This window comes from Bison bison, unplaced genomic scaffold, assembly GCF_000754665.1.
Source record: "Bison bison bison isolate TAMUID 2011002044 unplaced genomic scaffold, Bison_UMD1.0 scf7180017864341, whole genome shotgun sequence".
Taxonomy (NCBI): domain Eukaryota; kingdom Metazoa; phylum Chordata; class Mammalia; order Artiodactyla; family Bovidae; genus Bison; species Bison bison.
The window spans coordinates 1,765,183-1,788,993 of record NW_011494913.1 but is presented as its reverse complement, the minus strand read 5'-3'; the positions used below and the strand labels follow the sequence as shown (position 1 = coordinate 1,788,993).

At 38.0% G+C, this 23,811-nt stretch overlaps 1 protein-coding gene across 7 annotated transcripts in view; it reads right to left on the bottom strand.

The window, feature by feature from the left end:
* The window catches only part of CCSER2 (coiled-coil serine-rich protein 2), a 158,422-nt gene that overhangs the window by 80,697 nt on the left and 53,914 nt on the right, over positions 1-23,811 (bottom strand). For 5 of the 7 annotated variants that reach the window (XR_826527.1, XR_826528.1, XM_010854379.1 and 2 more), the window contains exons 4-5: positions 13,022-13,112; positions 2,741-2,903 (exon numbers count right to left, since the gene is read on the bottom strand). Coding sequence is in view for 5 of the 7 variants with exons in the window: in XM_010854379.1 (XP_010852681.1) it covers positions 2,741-2,903; positions 13,022-13,112 (254 nt within the window). In the remaining 2 variants the exon portion in view is untranslated. The other 2 variants (XM_010854382.1, XM_010854383.1) reach the window with 2 other exon arrangements.

Below are 23,811 nucleotides of genomic sequence, written 5' to 3'. Positions count from 1 at the left end.
TTTGCAACATCACAGAATTATCATTATATATTAAACGTGCTGGAGTCTACTATTAAAAAAAAAATCTTCATTTAACTTGTCCTTCCTATAGTCATCTGATCAAAGGTTTTCTTTTCTACACCTATTGACATCCAGGAATACAGTTTCTGAAAAATGTTTAACTTTTCTGACAGATAAATAATCAGTCACAGCTTGATCATTCCCAAGGACAGAGATTGCTATATCCAGGTAATTCATTCCATTTTGGACATTCTTATTAACAGTCTCACAAAGTTGAAACTTGTCACCCTTTATCTTAAAATGCATGGATAGTTTTTGCTATCTATAGTTAGAGATCACATTTATTGACGCCTCCAAATGACCTACCAATTCAGCTATGAACCTAAGAGTAGCTCTCTGAAAACGCCATAGTGTTTCATACATGGCTTTGTACACACTATTTTTTCCATCTGAATACTCATCCTTATATAGAAACTGCATGCGTGCATGTAAGTCGCTTCAGTCGTGTCTGACTCTTTGCAATCCTATGGACGGCAGCCCACCAGGCTCCCCTGTCCCTGGGATTCTCCAGGCAGGAACATGGGAGTGGGTTGCCATTTCCTTCTCCAATGCATGAAAGTAAAAAGGGAAAGTGAAGTCACTCAGTTGTGTCCGACTCTTATCGACCTCATGGACTGCAGCCTACCAGGCTCCGCCGTCCATGGGATTTTCCAGGCAACAGTACTGGAGTAGGGTGTCATTGCCTTCTCCGAGCACCACCTGGGAAGCCCCTATATAGAAACTCATCCTCTGCAATTGCTACAGTCAAGTTATCAGTTCAACAGTAACTGTCTTGATACACCACTATCCTAAGCAAAAAATTGCATGCTCCTGGAATCCTGTACACATCACTTCAAGGCACTTATCATCATTACACTGTACTACCGCATTATAACTATCTACACACCTCTCTCTCCCATACTCTAAACACCCTGGCAGCAGGAAATATTTACTACTCATCTTTTTATGGGATGGAAAAGGCACAAAAATCTTCTACCAACCTGATAACTGCAATGATTCCAACTAAGCTCACACACTGCACAATTTGTTTTATCCTTCTCAAAACAATGCTCCAATAAGCCATTACCGATCTACAGCTTTCACCTCTCACACCATCTCCAAATTCATTCCAGCTTAAGAGTTTAGAACTCAACATACAGGTTCTCAATAAATACCTGTTAAATGGTTGAATAAATCTTACCTTGTACACAAGGTTCACATTTTAGGTAGGCTTCTAAATTTTTGTAAGTTAGCCTTAAATTGACCTTCTTACAAACCAACCATCAAAGATGAAGGAAGCATCATCATCATTATTAGCAATGAAGACTATCTTTACATCAGATGCTTGTCTGATAGTACCAACTCTCAGATGTCCATTACTTATCAAAAGTCCAGATATAAGGAACAGAACAGCCAAAATAATGTCTGGGAGGATATGTCCTACGTATATTCTTCCAGACACTCTATAAATTTCATCCTGGCATCAGACTTTATCAACAGAAGGAGCTTTAGTTGTAGAACTCCAATGATTCACTTGTAGAACTACTTTTTCTCAGACTAGAGTTCTTTGTAGCATGAACTGAAGAACACAAATAAAAAAGGATTTTTTATTTATGGAATTTATCATTAATTTAAGGAATTAAAAATTTAAGGAATTTGTCATTAATTCTACTTTGGGATTCTGTCTGAGGCCTCTCCACTACATCACAAGGTGTTCTCCTTATAAGAACTCATGCAAAGCAATCCTTTACAGGTTTCTGTCTCATAAAAGCAAATCAACTGAGAAACATATGCTTTATCCACGAACATTATAAATCTTGTAATGGATCAAGTTTTGTTCTTTGCTTTTTGTTCTTTTCTTTTGCTATAAGGAATCTTAGAGACAAATTTCTTTCTTTCTTCAAGAACTCTACAGCACCTCGTATTTCCCCCTTTCCACTATTTCTTTATCCCAATTTTACTATTTGTACTAATAATGTGCTCCAAAAGGACTTTAAATCCCTAGGGGAATGAGATGAGAGAATAAAAAGGAAAAAAATTAATAACTGCCACTGGGTGCCTACAGTAAGTCAAACACTGCTCCAGGCACATTTATCCCTGATCCTTGGGCCTGAGAGAAAGGTATTATTAAGCATGCTTTACAGATGGTAAACTGAAGCAGAGAGAGGTTAAAAAATTATCTAAGCTAAGAAAACTACACTGTACCAGGCCAGAGTGTGACCCCAGCTTTGAATGACTACATAGCCACATTATACATAAGGTCTGACCAAATTAAAGACTACGTTACACTTCAAAAGAAAAAGAATTCTAACATCATACTTGAGGAATTTTTAAATTTCAATTTATTATATGAACAAAAGAAGACAAATCACTTGGCACTAATTTCACACATTAATATCTGAAACATAATAAACTTTAACAAAGTAAACACCTGATCATTTCCAAATGAGAACTAGACAATAACATCAAACTTTAAAGTTCAAACAGCAGACATAAATACTTATATTCATGACAAAGCTAAGAAAAAAAGATTTAGGGCAAAACAAAAGAATTAGACATATTATTCCAATTAATACCACAGATAACTTGAAATGTTTTTCGGTGCCTCTAAACATAAAGGCAAAAAACAGTTTTGAGGGGTTGGGGGGAAATACGATTCAAAACTAGTTAAGAGAGAAAACATATTTTAAATTAGACTCACCTGCTCAAGTCACTTTTTCCATGGTGATGATAGTGGTCAGGATGGCTAAGGTGGTAATGTTCCTGTCCACTCCACCTCTGGGGTGGCCTTTTCCAAAATCCTTCTTGAGACTGTCGAACATTTCTGTCTGATCGGTCAAAGCGGTTCATATTGTCACACTCCACTAGACAAATCCAAAAGCAAAACACTAGAAACATGTACATACACTCTATAAAAGTTAACTACTTATAGCTTGATAATTAAAGGCTGCTGAAAATATAAAAGCGGTATTCTAAAATAACAGCCATTATGTTAGCTGAACACAAAAAAAATCAGGATTTCCATAAGAAAAATGACTAGTTCTTTTGTTGAAAACTGAACTTTATATTATTCAAACTGAAGTAAATTTAAAAAACTTTTTCATCACAGTCACTGAAGTAACAACAGCCCCCTGTTTTAAAACAAGCAAATTATCCTTGAAATCGACATTATACATTTTAAACACCAGTAATCAGCTTTAAGTGGTTTTCATCATTATCAGTCCTTGGCTCAGACTTCAGAATGAAAATGACAATAAAAAGTAGAAGAGTTTAAGTCTGGGAAAGAACTCCTTCCTAAAAATGAATGTCACAGTTAATTTTTTACTGATTTCAAGAAGTACAAATTAACTTTTCATCACAAACCGTATTTTTTAAATTAAGCTCACAGTTTTAGAAAGTAAAACGTTCCAAACTGCCGATAGTAGAGCTTGTTCAAAAATTCTAAAATGCCACGGAAAACAAAGCCAGTACTTTGCTGCAACAAACAGTACACTCCCTGAAATCCAAATGCCACAAAAACATGAAAGGAATCTCTTTGAAACACCCCAAGCTTCTCCTTCACTTACCCAAACACTTCTTCCTCACATATCTGAGCACTCGCTAAGAGAGTTACTTTGTACAAGGGAGACATTGTGTCGCCTGCTGCCTACTCAGACATAGTTGCTCTGACAAACAGGCCTTCCTTCCTGCTCAACTCCCAGCCCTCCCTGTGGGAAGCAAGCCCAGTTTACCCTGTGACTCCATCTTCTCAGTGCGTACATAGCCTCTGAGTTAGGACTGTTACTAAAAATACAGCTAAACACTAACCCAAGCCAGGAACAGGAAAGGGCTTTCTAGTAGAACAATTATTACTCGAGAAAGTTCAAATCCTGCATGTTCAGAATTCCTTGCAATAAGAAGCTTCAGAAATCAATGTAATCCTCCCCAATGGAAAAAAACAAACAAGCAAACTCATTATTTAAATGATTTGTTTTCACATAATTCAAACCTGAATTTGATATATGGAAGCATAGGATACCACATAAAAACAAACTTCCCCACTCCAAAAAAGAAAGGCTGATGCAGTTAAAGTGCATATGTTCAATTCTTATATACACTGAACTCACTGTGAACATATTACTTGTAGATGAGTAACAATTTAAATAAAGTTTCAAAAGATACTGAAATTTTGTTTATTAGAAAATTTCCATTAGCAGAACTAATTTTGGGAAAAAATTTTAGGTTTTATAGTTTAAAAAAATTTTTAAAGAAGTCTTACATTTGAAATGATTTCTTATCATCTTATTGGGATAAATTAAGAGATATATATATATTTTAAAGATCAATAATGAAAACCTGACTATTAGGTAAATAAAGGTATGGTGACCATTATGCCAAAAAAAAAAAATCAGGAGTAGAAAATATGACTGCAAAACAAAAGTAAATTGAAAAATAACCCATACAAAAGTTTAAAAATGTTTTCAGTTCACATTTGCATTATACTCATATACACAGTTAAGTTCCTCAAGTATTTCTACATGGCATTAAAATCTTACTTTAGTTTAAGCAACTCTATGTAGCTGAGGGATAATCTATATCTACTTTACATTCTTAATCCACGCAGGTAAAGCCTTCAGGTCTTTCTGGCTGCTCCATGCAGCATCTTACCTCCCCAACTAGGGATCAAACCTGCACCCCCTGCAGTAGAAGCGTGGAGTCTTAACCACTGGACCACTAGGAAAGCTCCTATTCACTTAGGTAAAATTCCACTCCCCAAAGAAGAAATATTGTAATAAGAATCTGAAATATGATACCATCAACACAGAGTACACAGAGTATTAAAAAGCAAAATAACGAGGCCAGGAGATGGGGTTAAATACTTTGGGAAATTATACTGCAGAGATCAATGTGCTGCTCTTATTAAATTGATATGCTGTGTTTACTCAGGATTGCTAGTACTACACACAGGCTCCAAATCGAGCACTTTTACTGAAACGTGAATTCAACCGTCAGCATAATGGCAAATAAGAACGGGAAACAAGTATTTTCCAGGACCACAGAGGACTATTGTTAAAACTGGGATGGAGGAGGCTTAAACTCAGAAAAATGACTGCTCTGAGACTCTGAATGTCCTGCTTATACTACTTACCTACAGCATCCATCAATCATGTTTTGATATACTATAAAATGTTACTGAGACAAAAATACTTAGTAACATTAGTTGAGGCTTCTTAGAAAAAGCTAAGGGTTCTGTTACAGAGGGAAAGAAATAACATAGAAATAAAATGCAGAGCCAATAAAATTACAAGATGGAGTTAATTTAAAGCAAGTTTTCAGAGTCAATGAAGGAACAGGACAAACAAGACTAAGAAAGGGAATAAATCCTTTTGAATGTGTAATATCATAGGGCAGGATGGGGCAGCCCTAAAGGTATTCCAGTTCAAAAAATGTTTAACCAATATGCTGATCAAAACTATCTACACACCAGATTTTACCCTGTGAGTTTAGGGATAGAGAATAAATAAAGGCCTTCTGAAGGGGCTTTCTAGCTACACAAGTAAAAGGCAGCAGATTTTAGTAGTTCTTTTACTATGAGTAAGAGACAAATAATACTAGGACGTGCACCCTCTGAAGAGGAAAAGAGAATCTAATATAGCTAATTGAAAGGCATAGGATATGGAGATGTCTACATCTAACATTCATCATACCCATTTCTTCTAATTTGATAAGGGATAAAATGTGATGCCAAAAGTAACCTAGATTCTTCCTCTGATAACTTAAACTTCTAAGAAAATAATGACCAATAACACATAGTATTTCTATGTATGACTAACAACTAGCTCTGAAGATAGCAGGAAGAAATTATATACATCACAAAGTCTGGGAAAAATGTATTGTGCAGGAGGTTTTACAATCTGAACAGGAAAGCTTTTAGATGAAATTTGGCTTGAAAGAAGAAAAGCTCATGTTAAAAAAAAAAAACCATGAACCTGTTATTACTAAACACCATTAGTACTGAAAAAGAAAATTTCCAGAAAAAAATATAGTAACTAAAAAGTGATCAAAAACAGTACTACTGACCTCCTATGATTATTACCCCAATAAAATGTTTAACAAAAACGTGGCCTTAGGAAACAACATGAAATATGTATAACTTAATAGACACCATAACTTAGTGGGATAGGATTCAGGAAGCAATGAAAGACATCTTTTTCAACAGAAAAAAGTTTAAAACAGAACACATAAAGAGTACATCTAAGAAAACATACACTGTGAAAATTTCATAAACCTTAAGATGACACTACGAATGTGCCAAATGTCAGGCACTGATCTGCAGGCACTGAGCAAGCATCAGAAGAGCCTGAGCAAGAAAATAAAGTGATACACGTACATAACACAACTGCTCATTCGAGTGACCCTTTAGAGCAAAAAGGAAGCAAACCTCAAATACCCACTGGTTTGCTAAAAGAAATTCAGATTCTAGAACTATTTCCTTAAGAGATTCCTTGACCAAGGTAAAAGAAAAATGTAGAAGAGAACGATCTCTCTCTTTAGATCCTCCTAAATCACAGCTCAAATCTAAAGTCCTTTTGCCTTTTACTCCTCCTTCCCTCATTCTGTGTTTGATTTCCTTCTGCCCCCTCTCTCCCTCTGCCCTCCTTTCCCTACCCCCTCAAGCTGGCCAGAAGCCTCAGAAGCTCTATACCTCTTAAAGTTAACCTTCCTGCAGAAGAGGGGAAAACTCCTTAAGGTGAATTTTTAGATCTGGTCTCATTCTGAGCTGAGAGCCATGGCTATATACTTTCTAAGGTCTAAACAAGTTTAGGAGATATATGCAGAGGAATTTAAACAGTTTTAGGAAGTGATAATCCAGGGCCCCTATGTCTATACCAATTAATTCCTACATAAGAGGGAATTTTAGGAACAAAAAAAAAAAAAGAATGGAAAAGGCAGTGTGAAAAACCTAAAGTGGACTTACGAACCCATGATTGTATACAGGAGGGAAGTTTTTCTCAACTCTCTTTGGGTCTGAAAATAAAACAGACAAGATATATTAACGGGAAAAAAGCATACAGACTTATCTAATATGTGACATGCGAGCCTTCTTGAGGAAAAAGACAAGACCCAAAGAAACAGTTAGACCTGTGTATTTTTATGCTAGGCTCAAAGAAGAGTGGAGAAGGAATATGGCAGGAAGTATGAATAAGCATGGTAGACTGGAGAAGCTTAGCAAAGGTTTGTTTGTTAGGATCTTAATCTGTCTTCAGAGATAAGGATGGTCTTTTCCTATAGGTATGGGGAGGGCACCTCTTACATGAGGATTTTATGACCTGTTTCAGGGACGATGGACAATAGGAGGAGGAAATCAGAATCACGTTCCTATTTCTGCCACTTTCTCAAACTCTTTCAGCTTAAAATATCCAGTATGCCAAGGTGCCATATTTGGGGATCGTGTGTCATAAACTACAACAACTGCAGTTGAAATCAGAAGAAGTTGGAAAAGGACTTTCAGAAGCTGCCAAAAAAGAATTTTCTGTGAACACAAAAAGGGCTCTTATTTAGTTCTATAAGCAAAGAAAGAATAAAATCCACTGCAGATTTCAAAATCCACTAGATTTAGACTGACCACCCTTAGAGAGCATTCAGAAGTAGATTCTGAAAGTGATATGATTTTGTCTCCCTCTTCACTTTCTGTAAAAGATTTTAAGGCAGCAATTGGGTAAACAGCCTCATTGCCAGACTTCCAATGGTTAGAAAGAGCCTTAGAAAGAAGCAGAATAAGGCTCAGAATAAATTATGTCTTTCACATATAAAAACTAGATGCCTCCACTCCTATAAATTAAGCACTGGAGAAAGAGGTCTCTTAATATACTTATAGATACCATTAATATAAATAGCAGGGCACTAAAGAAAAAAATGAAGAGTCTTGCACTGCCTAGGAAATAAAAGAGAAAAAGTAAGCGAGTGACTAACCAGAGTATTCTGAGGGGGAAATCAAGCCCCCAATTTCTGGCTTTACCCTTAAATTCAAAGATAAATTTTTCTAAACCGTAAAGGACAACCTTGCAAATATATTATTGCTATATTTATATAGTATATTGGTATACTATAATACCAACTTTTAACCCTATGACTGTTATATATCCTCCCCTTCAGTGTCACTAAACCACCCAGTGTAGCTATCTCCAATACTCAGACAGTTCCCAAATCCTAGTCCAAAACTGTCCAAGGAACATTTGACCACAAATCTTCCTTCCTTGTCTGTGCTACCACATATGCTACCTTAATATGTACAGAAATGCAACTGCCAGAGAAATATTCTCCTCATGGCCTCTTCCTTAAAATCCCAGAAGACTCTCCTTTTCATAATGAAGTCACAACAAACTTGTGTCCAAATCAAACCCAAAGTGCAGATCTCAACAAGGTGCCAGTCTTCTTATTGACAAAAATACCACTGATATTGGCAGAATGAGAGAGGCTGAACCCATCAAATCCAGAGTGATCCATCCCTAATTCTACTCATATCTGCACAACAGCTTCAAAAACCAGAAGCTCAAGGGAACTAAAACCCGAAGACTCCTTAAATTTTGTACTAATCCGTATAACATTCCTATCCTCCCAACAGAAAACCTCAAGGGCAGTGGGTATAGTCATTCAGGACTTCAGAGCTATAAAGAGAAAAGTCATTCCCTCCTTCCCAGTAATACCAAACCTAAATACTGTTTTATCTTTGATGCCTCTTAAGGCTACCTAATACAGTGGAAGTGAGAAATAGATTTAAGGGCCTAGATCTGATAGACAGAGTGCCTGATGAACTATGGACGGAGGTTCATGACACTGTACAGGAGGCAGGGATCAAGAACAGCCCCAAGAAAAAGAAATGCAAAAAGGCAAAATGGCTGTCTGAGGAGGGCTTACAAATAGCTGTGAATAGAAGAGAAGTGAAAGCAAAGAAGAAAAGGAAAGATATATCCATTTGAATGCAGAGTTCCAAAGAATAGCAAGGAGAGATAAGAAAGTCTTCCTCAGTAATCAGTGCAAAGAAATAGAAGAAAACAATACAATGGGAAAGTCTAGAGATCTCTTCAACAAAATCAAACATACCAAGGGAACATTTCATGCAAAGACGGGCTTAAAAAAGGACAAAAATGGTATGGACCTAACAAAAGCAAAAGATATTAAGAAGAGGTGGCAAAAATACACAGAAGAACTGTACAAAAAAGATATTCACGACCCAGATAATCACGATGGTGTGATCATTCACCTAGAGCCAGACATCCTGGAATGTGAAGTCAAGTGGGCCTTAGGAAGCATCACTACGAACAAAGCTAATGGAGGTGATGGAATTCCAGTTGAGGTATTTCAAATCCTAAAAGATGGTGCCGTTAAGGTGCTACACTCAAATATGCCAGCAAATTGGGAAAGTTCAGCAGTGGCCACAGGACTGGAAAAGGTCAGTTTTCAATCCCAAGAAAGGCAATGCCAAAGAATGTGCAAACTACCGCACAATTGCACTCATCTCACACGCTAGCAGAATAATGCTAAAAATTCTCCAAGCCAGGCTTCAGCAATACATGAACCGTGAACTTCCTGATGTTCAAGCTGGTTTTAGAAAAGGCAGAGGAACCAGAAATTAAATTGCCAACATCCGCTGGATCATTGAAAAAGCAAGAGAGTTCCAGAAAAACATCTACTTCTGCTTTATTGACTATGCCAAAGCCTTTGACTGTGTGGATCATCACAAACTGTGGAAAATTCTTAAAAGAGATGGGAATACCAGACCACCTGACCTGCCTCTTGAGAAATCTGTATGCAGGTCAGGAAGCAACAGTTTGAACTGGACGTGGAACAGACTGGTTCCAAATAGGAAAAGGAGTATATCAAGGCTGTATCTTGTCACCCTGCTTATTTATCTGATATGCAGAGTACATCATGAGAAACGCTGGGCTGGAAGAAGCACTAGCTGGAATCAAGATTGCTGAGAGAAATATCAATAACCTCAGACATGCAGATGATACCACCCTTATGGCAGAAAGTGAAGAGGAACTAAAAAGCCTTGATGAAAGTAAAAGAGGAGAGTGAAAAAGTTGGCTTAAAGCTCAACATTCAGAAAACTAAGATCATGGCATCTGGTCCCATCACTTCATGGCAAATAGATGGCGAAACAGTGGAAACAGTGGCAAACTTTATTTTGGGGGGGCTCCAAAATCACTGCAGATGGTGACTGCAGCCATGAAATTAAAAGACACTTGCTCCTTGGAAAAAAAGTTATGACCAACCTAGACAGCATATTAAAAAGCAGAGACATTACTTTCCCAACAAAGGCCCATCTAGTCAAGGCTATGGTTTTTCCAGTAGTCATGTACGGATGTGAGAGCTGGACTATAAAGAAAGCTGAGCACTGAAGAACTGATGCTTTTGAACTGTGGTGTTGGAGAAGACTCTTGAGAGTCCCTTGGACTGTAAGGAGCTCCAACCAGTCCATCCTAAAGGAGATCAGTCCTGAGTATTCATTGGAAGGACTGATGTTGAAGCTGAAGCGCCAATACTTTGGCCACCTGATGTGAAGAACTGACTCATTTGAAAAGATCCTGATGCTGGGAAAGATTGAAGGTGGGAGGAGAAGGGTGACAGAGGATGAGGTGGTTGGATGCCATCACCGACTCAATGGACATGAGCCTGAGTAGTCTCCTGGAGTCGGTGATGAACAGGAAGGCCTGGCGTGCTGCAGTCCCTGGGGTCGCAAAGAGTCAGACATGACTGAGCGACTGAACTGAACTGAACTGAAAGATGAGGCAGGCTCTAAGATCAACACCATCTCTCTGCTTCCTGATTTAGCTCAGGCTTCCAGAGAGAAGTTGTTATAGCTCTGTCAAAGTAAAATCCATTATCAAGGATGTAATGTATTTCATGGAGGTAAATCCTTCCTTTCTCACTGTGTGTGTGTGTGTGTGTATGTGTGTGTGTGTGTGCGCGCCTAGTTGCTGAGTCATGTCCAAATCTTTGCAACCCCATGGACTGAAGCCCACCAGGCTCCTCTGTCCATGAGGATTCTCCAGACAAGCATACTGGAGTTGGTTCCATGCCCTCCTCCAGGAGGTCTTCGCAACCCAGGGATCGAACCCAGGTCTCCGCAGTACAGGCATATTCTTTACCATCTGAACCACCAGGAAAGCCCAAGAACACTGGAGTGGTTAACTTATTCCTTCTCCAGGGGATCTTCCAACCCAGGAATCAAACTGGGGTCTCTGGCATTGCAAGAGGATTCTTTACCAGCTGAGCCACCCTCAATACCAGCCCTAAAATCTTCACATTAAATCTTCTAGATGACAAAGTCTCATTAACTTTTCTCCTATAATTGTTAATGGTTTATGCTTTTCCTCTGTATTCTACAATATTTTTTCCATTTGATCTTCCAGGACACTAATTTAGATTTCAAAAGTGGCTAAGCTTTCTGTCATCTATTGTTCTATTGGGAAATCTTTTATAAGCTCCAGAAAGCACTGCCCTGCAGTGGAATCTAAATGCCCATGTTATTATCTCTTTGGGCCACTCTAATCCCATTCTGCTGTCTTCCCTGTTCCTCTTCCCGGGTATTGGCTGTGACCTTTCTTTCTCAGTTGGCTAGAACTCAGCACTGACTGCTGGAGTATCCCAAGTGACAGCAGAACCATAAGAAGATGCAACAGTCTCTGTCCCTGTGGAAGAATAATAGATAGTGTTCTCAGCTCCACACTGTCCTTCAATAGACTTACATATCCAATGTCCTCCACCACAGAGATTCACACAGTGAGCAGAGTACACTTCCCACTCCCCAGGTGTTAGGTGTTAGGTTTACTGACACTGTAACCTGTCAGTGGACTGGTTCTAAGTGATTAGTTTTAAGAGATATTATATGCATATTTCTGCTCTCCCTGTTGTCCTTCTGCTTGCTATTTACCATGAGCATGTCCTGCTCCAAGGAGTCCTGGTTTCAAAATGAAGAAGATATGAGTAGACCTAAACTCAGTCCCGCAGACTGAACTGTCCCAGCTAATCCACAGATTCAAGAAAACAAAAAATTAGTGTTTATTTTGAAAGCCACTGAGATTCTGAGAGTGATTATTATGCAGCATCCTAGAAGTAAGGGAGAAAAAATAAGCCTGACTAGTATGACCAAAGCAAGCAGCAAGCAGGCTCCTAGAACCTCAGTAAAGCACTAGAACCACCAACCAGCCTCTCTGAAAACTACCCTTGTATTCTTCTAGCACTGGGTATAAAAAGGCTCTACTACCCTTTTTAGTTCTACTACCCCTGCCGCAGAAAGTCAAAGAAACCTGGCAAGTGCGGACTGACAAAGAAGCCACAGCTCTCTGAGATACTTCTTACCAGGAGGATCCCATTTCAATCTTTGCCCCAGGGGCTTCCCAGGCTACTCTCTGGTTCTTAACCAGTCTTCAAGATAGAAAATCCTACAAATGCTACATCAGTAGAGGCAAGAGCATCCAGGCCCGTCTTTTACACGGATTATCTAAAGCCCCACTTCAGAAGTTACTGGGATCCAAAGACAAAGACAGACTGAATTTGCGAGTAAAAAGAATAAAATGATTAACTCAGGTCACCATCTTGATTTTTTTTTAATATTTATTAACTTAATGATCTTTACTACTGTTTCATAAGACAAAAGGTATTTCTTTTTCCCTAAATTTATTTCTCCTTAAAATCCAAATGAGACAAAGGGAAGAAAAAGTGAGTAGGCACAAAGGGAATAAAAGGACAAATACTATCTACCAGTTACTTTATGATACAGGTACACAATGGATCACATAGAGTATATACCTAAGACCTACAAAGTCAGGTCTTAAACATTTAAACAAGTGTGCAAATGAACCTATTTAATGTCACTTAAGACTGATTCTTAGTCTGAAAAGGCTACCTCCAGAGATTAGGAAGTCTGTAGATATTAAATACCAAACTGGGTATTGTCAAGTAGCTCTGGAGGTTCAATATTATCCACACTCACCATTTTCAAGAGGTGTATCCTCAGGCAGATCCACATCAAGCATAAGGTCATCATCCTCAAGGTCACATGATTCAAGATTATTCAGAATATCCTGGCAACAAAAGCAAAAAAAATAATGCTATAACCTAGCTCAGTATAATCATTATTTCTGAACACTGATATATGAGAATTTGATTTTACTCAATGTTTGTATGGTTAAGAAAAGATTTTAAAGACACAATCTTTAAATGAAAAACATAAATTCAACTGGTTTGCTTGGTTAAGCTATTTTAACATCCTTTCCCTAGTCTTCTTCCCCACCAGTTGGTTTTTATTTGCATTTTAAAAACTTACACAGTGTTCATTACCTGTAGGATATTGTTCTAAGCACTTTACAGGTATTAATTAATTTTAGTCTTCACTTTGATTTTCTGACTAATATAATCTCCATATTATAGATGAGGAAACTAATGCACAGAAAATCACATTAACATTCATCAATAATAAATCATTATATTTGATGCTTCAGAAATTTATCTAGACACATGGAAAGACGTTCTGTAAAATGGTGGGGGGAAGCAATTACATCTGTACAATATGACTTCATCTTTAATGCTGAAAAGCACATTTAAATGTCCAAATGGTGATATACCAAAGAATTGTTATTATTTTCTACTACATGAGACAACATGTGCTTATGCTCTTTGTATTCCTTTTGACTGTGACTTTTTACACTTTATTTCATAATAAGGACATACTGCTTTTATAATAAGCAAAACTTCACACTGAAAAATGTCAACCTCTTCTAGCAAGATCAGGGAAGTTCAAAGCACGCATATCTAGCCTCCACGTGGGAATCCTCAGTTCAGCCCATCCACTAACCACAGTAATAACCACAACCACCTGCCTCTTCCCTCTTCACTCAAGCCAATCTGGAGTAGTCTGGGTGCCTGCCCTAGTGTTCCCAGAAAGTCTTACTGTGTGAGTACATCTTTCCACATTCTCTTGCTACATGTATAGCACCATCTGTCCTCACACCAAAACAAACTTGGGTGGAGGGGAGTTATCCCGCCTCCATGAGGCAACACAAAACACACCTTCAAAAATTCAACACATATAAAAACCAATATACACAAGGCACAACCCTGGGTAAAAGACAATCCCTATCTTAGTTGAGTTTAGCTAAAACAATCCATGATATTGTTGCCGTGGCATCCATTTTTGTTTGGCCAAGCAGCCTGCAGGGGTCTTGGACTGAAAGTGGTCCCTTCCCCAAGCTCATCCCCGATAACAGCCAGAGTCACAAGCAAATGTAAGTTCCTAACAGGGCTTCTCCAGCAGCCCTTCTGAGCAATGGTCTCCCCTGTCTCCCAGGTACTGCCCCTTATGCGACCTTAGATGAGACCACCACAGAGATTATGAAAACCCTGCGCTTTCTGGTTTGAACTGACCAAGCCAGCCACAACCCTGGAACCTTCAAAGCACTCCAGCCATGGACCCTGATGATAAAAGCGCGTGCCCCAGGCTCCTGCCACTCTGTCTGCCCTTGCACGGCTCCTCAACACATGCCATGTCCTTGCTCCAGGACCTGTGAGCAATAAACTTTTATACTTCAAGTTCCCATGTGATCATTTCTTGAATTGGGGTTCACCAGCCAACACCTTGGGGCTCTAGTTAACAAATGTTAATTTAACAAAGGCACAACAACCCTCCAAGGTTACCTGTCTTCCCTCAAACACACAGTTCTTCATAGTATGGTAATGTCCAAGTGTCACGAGGGTTCATCAGATGGATATAAGTTTTAGCAAATTAGAGTCAACGTAAAACAAATTCAAGTCGAGACCACCTAAGGAACAACAAATTTGGCCTCTAAAACATGGAAGAGGAGACTACCTTCTGCAATAACAGTATAGTAAGGGCAAGGAAGCAAAACACATCATCACTCTAAATGTTGGCAAAAAATTTTTTTAAAGATGAAAAGTAAGTATTACAGATTTTACAAGCTTACAGACAGAATCAAGTATATTACGCAGGTATTTATAAAACCATTTAAACTGTAACCTCTGAAGGTGTAAAAAACATTCTTAGTTTTCAGGCTGTGAAAAATCAGGTGATTGGTCAAATCTGGCATACAGGACAGTCTGCTGACCTGTTTTATTCAAATAACCTCAAGCAGACCATTAAAACTAGTTACAGACTGGATGTTTGTGTGTGCATTCCCCAAAATTCATATGTTGAAGTTCTAAACCCCAATATGAGGATATTTGGAAATAGGGCCTTTGGGAGATAATTATTAATAGGTTTAGACAAAGTCATGATGGTCGGGACCCGATAATGGCTTAGTGTCCTTCAGTTCAGTCGCTCAGTCATGTCCAAGGCCTTGCAACTGCATGGACTGCAGCACTCCAGGCTTCCCTGTCCATCACCAACTCCCGGAGCTTTCTCAAACTCATGTCCATCACATCGGTGATGCCATCCAACCACCTCATCTTCTGTCGTCGCTTTCTCCTGTCGCCTTCAATCTTTGCCAGCATCAGGGTCTTTTCCGAAGAGTTCATTCTTCACATCAGGTGGTCAAAGTATTGGAGTTTCAGCTTCAGCATCAGTCCTTCCAATGAGTATTCAGGACTGATTTCCTTCAGGATGGACTAGTTGGATTTCTTTGTAGTCCAAGGGACTCTCAAGAGTCTTCTCCAACACTACAGTTCAAAAGCATCAGTACTCTAGCACTCAGCTTTCTTTATAGTCCAACTCTCAAATCCGTACATGACCACTGGAAAAACCATAGCTTTGACTAGACGGACCTTTTTTGGCAACACAATATGCTTTTTAATATGCTGTCTAGGTTGGTCATAGCTTTTCTTCTAAGGAGCAAGCATTTTTTAATTTCATGGCTGCAGTCACCATCTGCAGTGATTTTGGAGCCCCCCCAAAATAAAGACTGCCACTGTTTCCATTGTTTCCCCATCTATTTGCCATGAAGTGATGGGACCAGATGCCATGATCTTAGTTTTCTGAATTGAGCTTTAAGTCAACTTTTCACTCTCCTCTTTCACTTTCAAGAGACTCTTTAGTTCTTCTTCACTTTCTGCCATAGGGGTGATCTGAGGTTATTGATATTTCTCCCGGCAATCTTGATTCCAGCTTATGCTTCATCCAGCCCAGCATTTCGCATGATGTACTCTGCATATAAGTTAAATAAGCAGCGTGACAATATACAGCCTTGACATACTCCTTTCCCAATTTGGAACCAGTCTGTTGTTTCATGTCCAGTTCGAACTGTTGCTTCTTGACCTACATACAGATTTCTCAGGAGGCAGGTCAGGTGGTCTGGTATTTCCATCTCTTGAAGAATTTTCCAGTTTGTTGTGATCCACGCAGTCAAAGGCTTTGGTGTAGTCAATAAAGTAAAAGTAGATGTTTTTCTGGAACTCTCTTGCTTTTTCAATGATCCAATGGATGTTGGCAATTTTGCCTTTTCTAAATCCAGCCTGAACATATGACAGTTCACACTTCACATATTGTTGAAGCCTGGCTTGGAGAATTTTGAGCAGTACTTTGCTAGCATGTAAGATGAGTGCAGTTGTGTGGTAGTGTGAACATTCTTTGGCATTGCCTTTCTTTGGAATTGGAATGAAAACTGACCTTTTCCAGTCCTACGGCCACTGCTGAGTTTTGCAGATTTGCTGACATATTGAGTGCAGCACTTATATGAAGTTAAAGAGACAGGAGCACACATTCTCTCTACCCACCATATGAGGATTCTGTTAAAAGGTTAAGAGACCTTCACTAGGAACTCAATCTGCCAATACCTTCATCTAGAATTTGCAGGTTCCAAAACTGTACAAAATAACTGTCTGTCGATTGAGCCACTCAGTCTATGGTATTTTGTTATAGTAACTGGAACTAAGACAACATTCAAACACAAAGTGTAAGGGGAAGGGCCAGAAGTACATCTACATCATGAACCACTATTTAAGCCATCTTAAGGAATCTGGACTGTATTTCAATGACAGGGTATGACTGTTGAGCTTTATTTTATGAAGTGACAAATTGAGATCTGCACTAAAGAAACATTATTCTATTTGCAGTATAGACAATGGATTTAAATGGGGGAAAAACAGTTTAGCAGTTATTGCAGAATCCATGTAACATATGACACAGCCTGATGATAATCAACGTCAATGACAATGAAAGAATAAACAATTACAAGACATACAGAAGAGTCAGGATCTAAAGGACCAAAGTTCACTAAGAAGTAAAAAAAGAGCCATGAATGACTCCTTGGTTCCTAGATTTAGAAACAGATGAGTGACTTCCATTCACTGAAATAAAGTATTAGAAAAGGATAACCAGATCTGATAAGAGATAAAAAATTAATATACACTATCAGAACCTGACAATTTTGACATCCTGCTGCACCTTCAAGAAGAGATGTCCACCAGACAACTAAATATACAGGGGAGTGGAGTTGAGCAAAAAAATCTGAGGTGTGCGAGTCACTCACATAACTGACAACTGAAAGCTATCAAATAATGAGTCTGACAAGAGAGACAATGCTGACTGAGAAGACAGGATTCTAAGATCTGTCTTAGACAGTCTTTCCCATATTCATTTTTACAGAAGGTCTCTGCTTCTCCAATATCAAATTTTGAGAACTGTATCAGAGATATTATTATTAGACCTTTCAGAAAGGATTCAAGCAAAGAGATAAGGGAAAAAATTTATTGTAATTTTTCTTCACTGGGTTGGAAATCTGTCATCTGTACATCCCAGGAAATGCATTATTATAGGAAGAAAGGAAGCCATACAAGCATGGAGACTGCTTAACATGGGAAAGAGTTCCTGTCCCATGTTTGTGATGGCAGGCTCTTCCTCTCACTGGCAAGCTTGCATTTGTTGGGAGCCAACATCCACATACACCTGTTTTAGTTGGGAGACCACCTAGCACAACCATCAACTGAGAGTATGATAATGAAAAGCTAAATTTGTATACTCTCTGGCTTCCAGAGGCTTCCCACAAGTTCCACTGGAATTAAAACCCTGACTGAACACATATTAGCAGAAGTGTACAGAACTTCCTTGGTCTCTGAGAATGCTTTTCCATTCAAGAAGAGTGAACTAACAGATGGTGGGCCAGGGCTTCCTTCTATGAATTTCTCCTTCACTAATAAATTGGAGAAAGCCTAAATGATTTTGACAAATGAAGGACACCATCACCAGTTTCTATTAATCACCACCCGGTAAAATTTTTTCTTTTGTTATATAGTTTATGAATTTTAAAACACATATAAGTTTGTGTAAACACCAATGTAATCAAGACACATAATCTCTTCACCCAAAGATACTTCCTTGTACTATCCAGCTATAATTACACCCTCTTCCACCCATCACCCCTAGCAGACAGTGATCTGTTCTCCATCACTAGTTTTGTCTTTTAAGGATATCATATAAATGGAATCATACAGTATGTAACCTTTTGGAGCTGGCTTATTTCACTCAGCAGAATGCCTTTATGATTAATCTAAATTGACTGAATATATCAATAACTCGTTACTTTTTTACTGATGAGTAGGGCTTCCCTGGTGGTTCAGTGGTAAAGAATCTGCCTGCCAATGTTGGAGACGCAGGAGACACAGGTTCAATCCTTGGGTCGGGAAGATCCCTTGGAGGAGGAAATGGCAACCCACTCCAGTATTCTTGCCTGGGAAATTCCATGGACAGAGGAGCCTGGCGGGCTACAGTCCATGAGGTTGCAAAGAGTTGGACATAACTCAGCAACTAAACAAAACTAAGTGTTCCACTGCATGAACATACCAGTTTGTCTATCCATTTACTCACTGAAGGATGCTTTGGTTTTTCATGTTTTCAGTTACTATAAATAAAGCTACTATGAACATTCACATACAGGTTTCTGTGTGAACATAAGCTTTCATTTCTCTAGCGTAAATAAATACCCAGGTGAGTAGGACTGTTGGGTGATATAGTGCGTCTGTGTTTAACTTCATAAGGAACTGCTAAACCATTTCCCAGAACTGCTGTAATGATTTGCATTCCAATCACTATTGAGATCGGCCTTTCCAACATGCTCCTTCCCAGCTTGACTGCAGACTTAAAGCAGATCTTTCTAGTGTGGGATTCTGCTACTGGTTCCAAAGAGCACGGGTGGCAACTTTATTCATGAAATAGTGTATCTGTCTGCTCTAACCTGTCTGAGGTTACCTGAATGACTAATACAAAGTGCTTATCATTGCTTTGCCCAACTTGGAATTCACTCAGGCAGAGAAGCTGTGAGCACTAGTCAAAAACATTTTAAGTCAAATAAATAATCCATATCACCCTGGGACAAAAGATTATAGTTGAAACATAGAATACTAAAAGACTGAGGAAAAAAGGCTAGGGAGAGAATTTCTTTGGGAAATTAGGTAATTCAAAAGCACCATGTTGTGAATTTCAGAAGCCACAAAAAATGCCCAGGGCAGAATGTATTCTCAGTAAAGACCTAAGTAAGAAAACCCAAAGCTGTCACTTCTGGCTGATCTCTAGCCCAGAAAAAAACCAGCAAATGAAGGCGAAGGTAGAACTGTAAATGGTCAGGCTAAGTATTGAAGGACTGTCTCAACACTGAGCCAATGTGCAGACAGAGTCACTGGGAGGATTTTTTTTTTTTTTCAATTTGACTGTAAGGTCTTTTAATTCACTTTCAATTCTTTTTTCTTTCTCTGCCTCCTTATCTTCTTTTTTCCCTTAATCCCTTTCTCTTACTCTCTCTCCCCCTCTCTCCCTCTTTTTTCTTTCTTTTTATTTGCCATTTGGTATTCAAGGAAATCTCTGCATAAAACACTCAATAAACATAAACTAAAGTAACACACTTCATAGACCATACATGACAAGAAGAGAAGAAATTCACACTCTCTTCTCTATTTTAGAAAAGTCACTAAAATAAACACTATACTATAGCCTATAAAAACGTAACAAAAACAAACCCTAAAGACGAAGGATATGATTTCCAGTATTGCTAAATTAAAATATTTAAAATGATTAGTTTTCAACAAAAACCTTTTTAGAGACATGCAAAGAAAGCAGCATCTATCCAGAAGGGAAAAAGAAAAAACTAACCAAAATGATCCCTGAGAAGTGCAAGCACTGAACTTAATAGACAAAGGCTTTAAATCAACCATCTTAAATATGCTCAAATCTCAGTATGGGATATCAGTGAAGATACAGAACATAAGGGAATGAAAAATAAAAATTCTGAAGGTGAAAGTATAACAATTTAAGTGAAAAACTCCTAAATATTGGAAATAATTATTAACAAACACAAAAGGAGAAACTGACAGTAATACAGTAATAGTAGAGGACTTTAACGGAGAAGGCGATGGCACCCACTCCAGTACTCTTGCCTGGAAAATCCCATGGGTGCAGGAGCCTGGTAGGCTGCAGTCCAAGTTGGATATGACTGAGAGACTTCACTTTCCCTTTTCACCTTCATGCATTGGAGAAGGAAATGGCAACCCACTCCAGTGTTCCTGCCTGGAGAATCCCAGGGACGGGAAAGCCTGGTGGGCTGCCGTTTATGGGGTCGCACAGAGTTGGACACGACTGAAGTGACTTAGCAGTAGCAGCAGAGGACTTTAAAACCCCATGTACATCAACAGACAGATCATCCAGGTAGAAAATTAGTAAGGAAACACTGGCTTTAAAGAATGCATTAGTCTCTGAACTTAATAATTATCTACAGGACATGCCATTCAAAAGAGCAAGATACACAATCCCTTTCCAGTGCACATAAAACATTCTCCAGGTTAGATCATATCATAGGTCACAAAACTAGTATCAATAAATTTAAGAAAACTGAAATCACATAAAGTATTTTTTTCCCATCATAACACTATGACACTAGAAATCAACTACAAGAAAGAAAAAAAAGAAAACTACAACATATGGAAGTTAAAGAATATGCTACTGAACAAACACTGGGTCACAGAAGAAATCAAGGGAAAAAAAAACAAAAACCTGGAGACAAATAAAAATGGAAACACAATGTTCCAATATCTATGAGATGCAGCAAAAGCAGCTCTAGAAAGGAAATTTATAGCAATACAAGAAAAAATCCTCAACAAAACACTAGCAAACCAAATTCAACAACACATTAAAAGAATCATACACTTTGATCAAGTGGGATTTATCCCAGAGATACAAAGATGGCTTAATATATGCAAATCAATGTGATATAATACATTAACAAATAGATGGATAAAAACCATATGGTCATCTCAACAGACGCAGAAAAAGCTTTTAACAAAATTCAACATCCATTTACAATTAAAAACTCTCCAGAAAGTGGGTATAGAGAGAAAACACCTCAACATAATAAAAACTATATATGATAAGCCTAAAGCTTATATCATACTCAGTAGTGAAAACTTAAAAGCATTTTCTCTAAGATCAGGAACAAGACAAAGATGCCCACACTTGCCACTTTTATTTAACATAGTATTAAAAGTCCAAGACACAGCAATCAGACAAGGAAGAAATAATAAATGGAAATCAAATTGGAAAGTAAAAAGTAAAACTGTCACTGTTTATAGATGACATGATACTATATATAAAAAATTCTAAGGACACCACCAAAAAACTGAGAATAAATGAATTCACTGAAGTGTCAGGATATAAAATTAATATACAGAAACCTGTTGCATTTCTGTACACAAACAGCAAACTATCCAAAAGAGAAATTAAGAAAACAGTCCCATTTACAATTGCATCAAAAAGAATAAAATATATAGGAATATGACTTTTACTCTGAAAACTATAAGACAGTGAAGAAACTGAAGATGACATAGACAAATGGAGAGATGTATGTGTTCAGGGACTGGAAGAATTAACATTGTTAACATAATCATACTACCCAAGGCAATCTACAGATTGAATGCAATCACTATCAAAATACTAACACCATTTTTCATAGAACTAGAACAAATAATTATAAAATGTGTGTGGTAACATGAAAGAACCTGAATCTTTATGACTTTGCATTGGGCAATAAATTCTTAGGTACAATATCAAAAGTGGAAGCAATAAAAGAAAAAATAAATTGGATTCATCAAAATTACAAACTTTTGTGAAAAAAATAAAAACTTTTGTGCATCAAAGGACATTATCAATAAAGTGAAAAGACAACCTATAAGATCAAAAAAAATACTTGCAAATCGTATCAAGTAAGAGTCTAGTATCCAGGATATATAAAACCACAAATAACTCAGTTTTTAAATGAGCAAAGGGCTCAAATAGACTTTAACTGAAAAGGATATACAAATATCCAATAAGCACACAAAAAGATGTTCAACATTATTATTTATTTAGGAAATGTAAATAAATCAAAACCACAATGGAATGCCACTTAAAATCCAGTAGGTTGACTATAATAAAAAAACAAGAACAAAAAACAGTAAGCAAGTGCCATCAAGTATGTAGAAAAACTAGAAGACTTAGACTTTGCTGGTGGGAATGTAATGATTCAGCTACAGTTAAAAAAAAATAAAAACACACAGTTCAGCAGTTCCTCAGAAAGTTAAACACAGAATTACTACATAGTCTAGCAATCTCACTCAAAGATATATATATATATATATATCTTAAAAATTTGAAGCAGATACTTAAGCTAACACATGTACATACATGTTCACAGCAGTATTATTCACAACGAAATAGCAGAAACAGCCCATATGTACTATGTCCATCAATGGATGAATGGCATGTACATATGATGGAATATTATTCAACTTTAAAAAGGAATGGACTCTTAATACATGCTACAAAAATACAGAAGAACCTCAAAAACATTCTGGTAAGTAAATGATCTGGGCACAAAAGATCACATGTTGTATGATTCTATATATGAAATATCCAAAACAGGTAAATTAATACAAAAAGCAGATTGATGGTTTTCAGAGGCTGGGAAAGGGTGAATGGGGAGTAACTACTTAATAAATGAGTACAAAGTTTACTGAGGGCTGATGAAGTGTTTTGGAACTAAAGAGAGGTAGTGGTTACACAAACTGCCACTGAAATGTTCACTTTCAGTTTAGTTCATTCGCTCAGTTGTGTCAACCCTTTGCGACCCATGGATTGCAGCACACCAGGCCTCCCTGCCCATCACCAACTCCCAGAGCTTTCTCAAACTCAAGTCCATTGAGTCAGTGATGCCATCCAACCATCTCATCCTCTGTCGTCCCCTTCTCCTCCTGTCTTCAATCTTTCCCAGCATCAGAGTCTTTTCCAGTGAGTCGGTTCTCCATCATATCAGGTGGCCAAAGTATTGGAGTTTCAGCTTCAGCATCAGTCCTTCCAATGAATAATCAGGACTGATTTTCTTTAGGACTGACTGGTTGGATCTCCTTGCAGTCCAAAGGACTCTCAAGTGTCTTCTCCAACACCACAGTTGAAAAGCATCAATTCTTCAGTGCTCAGCTTTCTTTATAGTCCAACTCTCACATCCATACATGACTACTGGAAAAACCATAGCCTTGACTAGACGGACCTTTGTTGGCAAAGCAATGTCTTTGCTTTTTAATATGCTATCTAGGTTGGTCATAGCTTCCAAGGAGCAAGCATCTTTTGATTTCATGGCTGCAGTCATCACTGGCAGTGATTTTGGAGCCCAAAAAAATAGTCTCTCACTGTTTTCCATTGTTGCCCAATCTATTTGCCATGAAGTGATGGGACTGGATGCCATGATCTTACTGTTCTGAATGCTGAGTTTTAAGCCAACTTTTTCACTCTCCTCTTTCACTTTCAAGAGACTCTTT